The 10055-nt window shown below is 34.6% G+C and overlaps 2 protein-coding genes across 3 annotated transcripts; one reads left to right on the top strand and one right to left on the bottom strand.

The window, feature by feature from the left end:
• Nucleotides 1–27: 27 nt before the first annotated feature.
• Nucleotides 28–8075, bottom strand: LOC106171306 (poly(U)-binding-splicing factor PUF60). Of its 2 annotated transcripts, none has more exons than XM_013551597.2 (13): nucleotides 7903–8075; nucleotides 6822–6963; nucleotides 4283–4479; nucleotides 3998–4056; nucleotides 3581–3794; nucleotides 3207–3334; nucleotides 2930–3001; nucleotides 2650–2752; nucleotides 2289–2444; nucleotides 1758–2052; nucleotides 1292–1506; nucleotides 859–1048; nucleotides 28–622 (listed from the first exon to the last, which is right to left on the bottom strand). In XM_013551597.2, exons 1-13 carry the CDS (start codon nucleotides 7954–7956, stop codon nucleotides 513–515), a joined length of 1935 nt encoding a protein of 644 aa, XP_013407051.1. In that variant the 5' UTR covers nucleotides 7957–8075; the 3' UTR covers nucleotides 28–512. The 2 variants fall into 2 exon arrangements, with proteins under 2 accessions (XP_013407051.1, XP_013407059.1); XM_013551605.2 differs by having other exon boundaries at nucleotides 4874–6963; nucleotides 7903–7918.
• A 69-nt stretch (nucleotides 8076–8144) lies between these two features.
• LOC106171329 (H/ACA ribonucleoprotein complex subunit 2-like protein) lies at nucleotides 8145–10055 on the top strand. Its single transcript, XM_013551633.2, has 4 exons — nucleotides 8145–8341; nucleotides 8649–8718; nucleotides 9119–9224; nucleotides 9512–10055. The coding sequence occupies exons 1-4, from the start codon at nucleotides 8188–8190 to the stop codon at nucleotides 9635–9637; spliced, it is 456 nt and encodes a 151-aa protein (XP_013407087.1). The 5' UTR covers nucleotides 8145–8187; the 3' UTR covers nucleotides 9638–10055.

Below are 10055 nucleotides of genomic sequence, written 5' to 3' on the forward strand. Positions count from 1 at the left end.
GGATACATTTCAATCTGTCAGACATACTCACAAATTAATATAAAATTTATATCCAGTGATGACTATTAAAATAATTTAGCATTACATGTGGAATATCATTTTCTTATACAGATCTTTGCAATTAAGCTGTATCCTAAAGCCCTGGATTTTTGGGAATGTAAACTGGATATAAATGGAGATTACTACTCTTGAAAAAGGCCATCCTTCTCACATAGATCAGTGTCTAAGAATCCAGCCAGTAGACTGCATCAGTAACAAAAGGTTCTCCATGCCTGCATAAATGTGCACATAAATAGCAATTTAGACATGGGAGCCAAAATTTCCAGGTGCATGAATGAAACATTCATGTATATATCTCCAGTCCCGTCCCTGATACACTGATAGTGGCTTGAATCCAAAGAGAAGACACATGCTGAACATTTGCCGGTCTAAAGGATGAAAATCAAACTCAGACTTTGACTGTACATGTGATAAAAAGGTAATGATATTATGTTCCATGTCCACTAATATCTTTACCCTGATAAGTCGTTAGCATTGAACAAGTCCTGATCGTATATCTCTGCTCTCACAATATGTCCTCCAAAATATCTCCCATTCAAAGCTTGACATCCTGCCTGTGCCTCTGGAAAGTAATATAGGCTATGTTAAAACGAGACTAAATTAATTATATGTCCATTTTTACTATTTCCATGCTTATGTTTTAATGCAATAATGTTGTTACAATATTAGTTAAGTTTCATTTTTGTAACCAAAATGTCATAAAAAATTTAAAGTTCGATTTTTTTATAACTATGAATCTCACTTTTATCTAATAGAAAGACCAACACATTACACAGATGATGCCAGAAAGCCTCTTACCTTTTAATTGTTCAAACTCCACAAATATTTTCACAATGATATCTGCATCTTCCTCCTCTCCTTGTTTCTCTTGGTAGATGATAACTCTCTTCACATTGCCATATTTCCCACACTCCTCTGTCACTTCAGTTTCTAGCTCCTCGTCTAGATCATCTGCATCCACCATATTCCTCAGCACCATTACGCTGCTCTGAAAGGAGGGATTAAGCATAAAAATATGAAAAAAAAAACTCCCTTGAACTAAGTGATATATGAAATGGTTATATTAAAACTTAAAATGACCAGTATCAACTAATGAATTTAATAGTACTTAATGACATACGTAGTGTCACATTTAAGAATCGTCAATTTTACCACCCACACCTTCCTTCATGCCTATGGAAGGTGAAAATTTACTTCTTAAATCAAAACTGTCGCGCAGAGCATTTATTACCTCTGCAGCTTTCCGTAGAAGTTTCTGCATCACCATGTGTCTGGCATTACTTCCACTAATCTTCAGGTTTTCCTGCTGATCTAAGGTCTGGGCAGGGTCTTCTTCCACCAATTTCTTCTGTGCCTCTGTGAGTTCTGTATTCCGCACTGGCTGTGCCTGGGGCTGTGGGGCCACTGTGGCTACAGGCTGATTACCATGCATGCTGCTCACAACACCTAGATAGGACAATTCATATTTCAATAAAATTTAAATTCCAATTTTCAAATTATTTTTCAAAAGATTAATTATTACAAACACACATTCAAAAAGATGCTTATTCAGTTTTCTGATCTACCCATCTTAATGAACAAAATACTAGTACCATGTGTTGTGAGTGTATACATGTTTCATACAAAAATGTCAATTTGAAAAATTTATTGACAAAAATCTAATTAAAAAAAAAAAGGGCAAAGCTTTGATAGCATACCTGGCATAATGGTAGCAGGAGCAGACAGACCTGGAAGCATCATAGGTGTCACCATTCCAATGGGAGGCACAGTTATTCCTGCTGCTGTTGTAGGTGGTTGTCTTGAGGCAATACTGGAGGTAGCAACCCCAGGGATAGAGGAGACAACAGGCAAGGTGGGTACAGCACCCACAGTGGTAACTGGAATTGGGGTGATTATCCCTGGGGCTGACACAGCAGGCATTGCCACACCTATTGGGGGAATTGCTTGAGATTGCATCATATCCATTTGAGGGATGCTTACACCAACAGGAGGCTGAAATAACAGAATGGACATTGACAAAATTTCTACAGTGCATACTTAAAGAGCACAATTTTGAAATTTGGAAACTCACAATAACATCAGACAATTTATGAAAATATTTAAAATTTTACAAAGTTAAAACCATTTCTACCAATATACTAAATTACTGCTAAAACCGAACTTCAACAGGCCAATTTTGCTCCAATTGTCCCTAACCTCATAACACTACTTGTGGAAACTACACTCACCACTGCTCCAGATGCGCTTGGAGAGCCAGGATCAAAGCCTGCCACAGCATCCATTGCAGTGATTTTAGCTGTGACAGCAGCAGCAGCAACAGCAGCAGCTGTGGGCATCTGACCTGGACCAAGTGGGGCAACAGTAATATTCGGTGGGGTGATGGCCTGGAAACATGAGACATATTAAGTATTTTTTAATTGAAAAGGCTACGGTTTAAATAAATTAGACTATATACAAGAAGTTTAATCATAGTTATGGCATTGTTGTAATCTGTTCATTTTGTAATAATGAACATTTAAGAAAATGTAACACACATTTAGTCTCTCATAAGTTACATGTCACCACAAACACATCAATATTTGCACTCACCCTTCCTACTCTAAGGAACTGCCCTCCGAGATCAAACAGATTCATGGAAGCCACAGCATCAGTGGCACCCTGGTTTGTACCATATTCTATGAAACCAAAGCCCCTATAAAAGTAAAACATCAATGTTAAGATACTTGTAATGAGAACAAGTGTACTTAGTGATATTTAACTCCAATATGTGTAAAGAGCTTCAAATATTTTAACCAAAACACAAACACCAAAACATTACAATAATTAATTATATCCTAACATCAAATAATATTAGTGTACTGTACATTACCGATGTTTTCCTGGCTTTGTGGGATCTGGAGCCAATTTGCATGCATTCACAGGGCCAAATGCTTCAAATACACTGCAAGAAAAATTAGAAATTAGTAAAACAACATTCTTAATTTATGACACTGATGCAAAATTGAAAAGCACCCAAACATTCAAGTGTGGATACAATCAGGAAAGACAATTTTAATTTATTTGCACATATTGATGATTTGTTAATTTACTGTCTTTCTTAACAGCTGCTTCTTAACTGGGGTTTTGTGTTTTACAAGACTGCTCACCTTTTTATATCATTGTCTGTCAGATCTTGATGTACTGAAGAATAATAAATCCTATTGTATTTCTTGGCTTCTTCTGCTAGCTGTTCTATGATGGGCTGTGCTTGAGGCATATTACTAGGCCTACCAACCTAGAAGACAATCATGGTAATAATGAAATGAGAATCAAATTAAGTGGTTACAGCAACTCTTTTACAGTCCAAAAGATCTTATTTATTTAAAATGATTCTCTGTTTCAATCTCTCACTCTATAAAATGCAACACACAATAAGTTTTATACTATAAACACTTTTTCTACTTTTCAACACGTGTCCACAAAACAAATGTGCAAAGAACCAACAGACACTGGTTATCATTGCATCAAGGAGAATACTAACTTTTATGTTTCTTCCACCTATCATGACTCCATTCATCTGTTCTAAAGCCAGCTGGGCTGCCTCTGGTAATTCATACTCTATAAATGCAAAGCCTTTGTGTTTGTTGGTGACAGGGTCCCAAGAGAGATTGACACTCTTGATAGGTCCAAATGGTAAGAAAGCCTGTTTGATTGTGTCTTCTTTGATTTCAAAATTAATACTACCTACGTAAATCCTGAAACAAAAAGACACTGAAATTACACACTCAAACAGAAAAAATTAACAATAAAAATATTGGAAAAGCTTGCTTTGTGCAACTTTTACCATTCAATATCATGATCAGTAGCAATAAACTAGAACCACTTCACAATCTGATAGTTTATCTTAATTATTACACTCTGGGGATACCAATTTCAAATGCAAATGTATTGTACATACCTGCACATTAAAGCCAATGCCTGTTGCCTTTGGACTGTGTTTTGAAAATTGAGCATTTGCTGCAAAAAGATATGGGCATCAGCCATTACATAACTGTTAACTGTAGTCAATAAATACACTGTAAAGAAAATACTAGATTTATCAAAAAATTCTATCAATCCAGTTTCTTTTTCACTTTAAATGTTAAAACAAAATCAAATATTCACAGCTAATGTGCATTAACAAAAAGCAATAACAGCTTAATCCAAACACCCTTCCATCAAAATAGAAAAAATGTTGTCATACCTGTTGCTGATGAGCTATTGTCTGTTTCACGAGTATGCTCTTCACACTCTGTTCCATGGCAAACTTCTTGGCTTTACTTATAGCATCTTGTTGTGAAGATGTCAGCTTTGGCAGCTTAAAAGGTGGGCGCTGGTCTTTTTTAGCTCCAGGTCCAGGCAGAATGGCACCTGTTTGCTCTGCCTGCGCTACCATTCCACCTACAATGGTAAATGTAGCATTAAAACATGGGGAGGAACAGGCAGTGCACAGTTTCAGGTAAAGGGAAGCCCCAAAGATTAATCACATACATATTTTGGTTCACATCTCTTTTTCTTACAGTTCTATCCTACCTCCCTGTACCAAATACTGTCATTTCCGCAGCTAAATTTCCCAAAATGTCACATCTTTACAATGATCATGTTATTCTGTCAAATAATGCCCATGATCAGTTAACATGCTATTTTCCCTTCATTAGTATGAAACTGTGCACCCTCAGAAAACAGAGATAAGCCAATGCATCAAAGTGGGGAGAATAAACTCAATACTATTTCTGCAGGCTAAATGCCTATACAGTAATCAGTCACAACAGTGCAGCTTAGATGGAATCTTTACCCCTTCATTGGTGTGGTTTGATGTCTGCCTTCTCTCACTGGCCCTTTTTGCACAGAGCTAAGTTTGGTGGCTACATTGTGAAAAACGTTTTCACCCAAGTCATTTCAGCGAGCTTCAGACTATATGTACAAAAATACAGAGAAGAAGAGAACAAACATATCATTAAGCTAGTGAAACTATCATTACTAGCATTACTGATGCTAGAAACCTACTTGAACATTACCGTCCATCACACCATAATTGATGAATCTACAATTAGAGGGTTTTTCAGCAAACATATCTGTCGGTAGATAAATAATCATTTAAAAAAATCTTGCATTCCAACTTATTTTCTGAATTGATGTGAATGCCATTAATTTTATATTTGCTACAAAGCTTTTCAGTTCTTTGAAATATCTTTATACTGCTGCAAAATAAATTTTCATAGTGCCACTTCATTTTTTTTCTTTCTTGTAGACACCGTAATCACATCTGAAATACATGAAAATGAGGAAAAAAGGACTTATTTTGCAGCAACCCGAGTATCAAGGAAATCAACAATGAAGAAGCATAAGACTATAGAAGACCTTAGACTGTGCCTTATTAAGTAACAGGGAGTCAGATATGATAAAAATTCTTATGTGGACAAAAGCAAGACTAGAAGAAAATGCCACAATGAACCAAAACCCCCAAAATTTGCATCTCAGTAACTTTATCTTCCTTAAAATCTATTTTTCTCACACCACACACACAACCATGCCAGCCACTACTTCAATATACTAACAGTTTAACAATCTTATCACTGTTGGATCTCGTGTCTCCAAAACCTGCAAAACATAAAACAATACACACATTTCCCACAGCTGTGTTAAATAATTAGTTTATAATTGAAAATTTATAACCCACAAAATGCACTTATTATAAAAAAAATCATCAGTATCATATTATTTCTAATAATGTGAGTAACGATACAAAAGTCAAAAGAATATGGAATATGCATCAAAACTGCTTCCTTAAAAGTGCTCACAACTCTGCCATGTTGTTTACATACTATCCATACCATATGACTGAAGAGACCGGCACTGAAAAATATAAGCAGAGAACAGACCAACCATGATAATGACTGTTTTGGAAGAACACTTTTGGAATTTTTTTCTCATCACAAAATATGATGGGGTTAACATATTTTTAATAATTTCAGATCAGACACAATAACATTGTCAAATTGTTTCCATGTTTGTGGTACCTTTGCATTCTATAAACATATTTTTCATCAATAAAAGCCTAGCAATATATTTGACTAAACTGACAAAAGTGTTTCAATCAATTTGGAAACGCAGATTGCCAGAAACTATCCAGTTCAGCGCCTCTGCCAGGAATAATTACAATTTAAGCATGACTCTCACTGATAAGCTGAGCTCTGTCTGAAAGATACAAGCAGAGAAAACATCTAGGCATTAGCAATGGCATGTCTGAAACTCTCACCCTTCAACATTCATCACAAGCATACATTATTCACTAATGTAATATTTTCCTAAAAAGGTATATAAACAACGATGTTTTTATTTAGATTTTTATTACAAATTCTAAATGAATTTTTCATTAATGATGTCCCCATACTCTTCAGTGGTAATCATTATGTGAGTTCCAGTCTTGGAACTAAAAATCTCACATGGAGAACCAATCTTCTTTTCTTGCTGCAAAGACAAATACAAACGAAAGAGGGAAAAGACGTTATCTAATATGGTGTACAACTTGTACCTTAAAGTCACAGAACACGGTCATTAATACAACCATGCAGGCATTTTCATGTCAGAGCTACCAGTACAATTTTAAACATCCTGTTCTGTCCTCATGAAGGAAACTGAACTTAATGAACTATTTTCACACAGATAGCGTTCACTTTTGTTAATTTCCAGAACTGAAAAGGTGACAGTATGTTTCACTCTCAACACACTGAAACACCTACCAAAACTCTGTTCAGTCAACATATTGCTCTCCAAAGCCATGGCAATTTCTTGTTGCATGCTGCTCTCAGATAATATGCTGTTCTCTGGCATTTTTGGTATTTTTGTTGGTGGTTCCCCAGAGTCACCAGCAGCAGCCTCATTCTGAAATGGAAAAAAAAATAATTTAATGCTTACTGAATTTAACATTATATTTTTGCTAAGGTTCTTTAAAATTATCAGATTCTTTAAAATGGTTTATGAAGTATGACACAGCATAAAGAATAAAATTAATAGGTTTCCAAGAAGGGCATTCTCCCCTTCAGTGAATTTTTATCTACATTCAGGTTAAAAACCTGCAAGATCAATTCAAGTACTTTTAAAGGGCAAAAACAATTGAATTCAAGGATAGTGGCAATTTCAGATACCAAAAAAACTGAATTCAATTCACAGGGATAATTTTGAACACTTTTTTATGGCTGCAGGCACTCTGTAAAACTTCTAACCATTTGCAAGTAACACACACATGCGCATCATAAATCACTTTGAAATACAGAATAAAAAGAATTTATTTTTTATCACAGCTCACCACTAATATATAATATTCCTCCTGACAAGCAATCCTCTTTTCTAAATTTCTGATATGTAAGTATATATGCTTTTGCACTTCTGAATGTACTAATCACGATGTAAGGTTTTTGCCGAGTAAACAAACTTCTACACAAAATCGTTTATCTTATGGAAGTTGCTTCGCCCGGTATTTTTTTAACAGAATTCTATGTTAAATGTTTTTTAGGACGAGAAACTATCCCTGACAGATTCCTTGCATTCAAAATGTCATCAATGGCAGTCTTCAACGGAAGAATAATTTAGTGGCAACATAACTAGTAGACAAACAGATGAATCTTACTTATTTCACAGCTCTTTCGTAAACAAACGCTTACAAAAACTTCACACCGCAACAGCTAGCAGAAAGGTACAGAGCAGGAACTTGGAAAAGGAAACCGATCAGTTTAATTCACACGGTACATAAAACACTACGGTACATAAAAAACATTAACTGCTTAGAAACAATACTAAAATATTTAGCATTACATATCTTACTTCTGTATTATCTCCATTTAATGGCGGCATGGGTACTTGTGTGATGTCAGCCATCTTTGTTTTTTCAGTAGAATACAACTAACGTTGAGGCGACGTAAAACGTTAAAATAATCACATTTTTATGTAAATAAAAAAGCATAGCCCATTTAACCAGAAATATGTCTAAAAGAAAATTTTGTCCATACAAATATCCTATGTCATCTGTTTAGTCAAAATACTGCGATAAATAAATGTGAGCATAGTGCATGATGGGTAATTCAACTTCACACATGGTCGCAGCGCAGCATGGGCAAAGACAAGAAGGAGAAGCGAAAATCAGAAGGCGAAGATATAGACAAAGAAAAAAATTACGAAGATCTGGCACAAAATGTCAGTCCAATAGCAAAACCACTAGCCTCGAGAAAAATGGCTAAAAAACTATATAAAATCATTAAAAAAGGTAATAACGACCCGTGAATACGGCTTGGTTACACATGACAGCATTACAATTTACATTGTCTATTAACTTAGATGTTTTTATTCTCTTATTTTGCCTCATGGAAAGCTTTTTCATTAAAATGCTCAGTGACACCAGAACATTTCATTTGAAAATTGAAAATAATTTCTCTAACCAAAACACCAGTTGTTAAGCACATGTTAACCAAAACAACCTGTCAGGCACATGTTAAACGTGTTCTAATAATGTCTTTCTTTTTATTTTATTTTACATATTGGGTACTGCAATGTTTCTTTTTACAATATTTTAGCACAGAAGCAAAAACAGCTACGTAAGGGTGTAAAAGAGGTTCAGAAGTTTGTACGAAAAGGTGAAAAGGGGTAAGTGAAGATATTTTAGAATAGAAGCATATCATTATCAAATCTTTTCAGTTGAGCCGAAAAAATTTCTAGACAAGGAGTCTATTTCCAAAATCGGACGAATGTAAAATTGAACAGATTAAATGAACAAAAAAAGATTGCTAAAATCAGGATGTTGGTGAATACTGTATACATCTTATGATGATGGTGAATATTTAAGATAAACTATTTCCTCATTTCATGTGCCTCTTTAATAAAATGAAACACTTTCTTCAAACATTCTATGTCATTGTAAAATAAAGATTTCAAAGAGAAATTATGGAGGAACTAAGGCAGGTACTATCTTTAATTTGTTCAGTCCATCCATATTAGTAGCAAATAGTTTTGTTTACATGGTAGTTAAGGTATTAATTTTTTTTAGGGTAATTGTATTTGCTGGTGACACAAGTCCAGTAGATGTGATATGTCACATGCCTTTAGTTTGTGAAGAATCCAACATACCATACTGCTATACACCGTCTAAAGAGGTAAGTATCTTATGTAGAAATTGACCTTGCACTAACATTACAGCATACTGCAAATTAATTCTGATTCTTTCTAAAAAAAAATTGACTTCCATATATATGCATGTAAAACAAAAATAAAGGCCATTTTCAGTATCTATCATCTGCTGACCATTTTTTTTTTTTTTTTTTTTTTTTTTTTTTTTTTTTTTTTTTTTAGAAATACAGTGATGTTGTACTTATTTATTACAACAAAAATCATCTAACACAGTTTTCTTAAGTTATTTGATTTTGCTATTTCTTTTTGGTAGGATCTTGGTGCAGCATGTGGATCCAGGCGACCGACATGTATGGTAATGGTGAAACCTCACGAAGATTATAATGACCTGTATCAGGAATTGTTCAATGAAGTAAAGGGATTACCACTTCCATTATAGCTTTGGGCCTGTAATTGTTTTGAAACAGGTACTTGAACAGTGGACAATGACTTTTTATACTGCAAGTGCCAGGCAAAGACTTTGCTGTGTATCATGTTTTTCCAAAAGTAAACAGCTGTGTTTATTTACTTAAACTCAGGCAACGTGTCATGTGAGGGAAATTCAGCTGTATGAAAACACTGAAAACTTGCAAAAAGTTTCTATTTAGAGGAGTGATGTTTAGAGCAGGATTACCAGCAACAGAGCTTATGGAGTTGATTTAAAGGAATCGGCATATTGGACATAAAATGGAAAATAATTATCTAGTGCGAGGAATTGGTAATAGATATTTTCACATTTTTATGGTTTTATAATTTGTATTAATTTCTTCTTGAAGGATTTTATTATACAAATTAAAGTAATAATCCTATTTTAACAA

This window comes from Lingula anatina, chromosome 1, assembly GCF_051362555.1.
Source record: "Lingula anatina isolate TDL-2025a chromosome 1, LinAna3.0, whole genome shotgun sequence".
Classification (NCBI taxonomy): Eukaryota; Metazoa; Brachiopoda; class Lingulata; order Lingulida; family Lingulidae; genus Lingula; species Lingula anatina.

Bases quoted from the DNA above. Each gene is read 5' to 3' on its own strand.
- LOC106171306 (XM_013551597.2), bottom strand. From the start codon at position 7,956: ATGGCTGACATCACACAAGTACCCATGCCGCCATTAAATGGAGATAAT. The intron at 3,795-3,997 runs GTATGTACAATA...TTTTTGTTTCAG, and splicing joins GCATTGGCTTTAATGTGCAG to GATTTACGTAGGTAGTATTA. The intron at 3,335-3,580 runs GTTAGTATTCTC...ATTGTCTTCTAG, and splicing joins TAGGTGGAAGAAACATAAAA to GTTGGTAGGCCTAGTAATAT.
- LOC106171329 (XM_013551633.2), top strand. From the start codon at position 8,188: ATGGGCAAAGACAAGAAGGAGAAGCGAAAATCAGAAGGCGAAGATATA. The intron at 8,342-8,648 runs GTAATAACGACC...ACAATATTTTAG, and splicing joins ATATAAAATCATTAAAAAAG to CACAGAAGCAAAAACAGCTA. The intron at 9,225-9,511 runs GTAAGTATCTTA...TCTTTTTGGTAG, and splicing joins GCTATACACCGTCTAAAGAG to GATCTTGGTGCAGCATGTGG.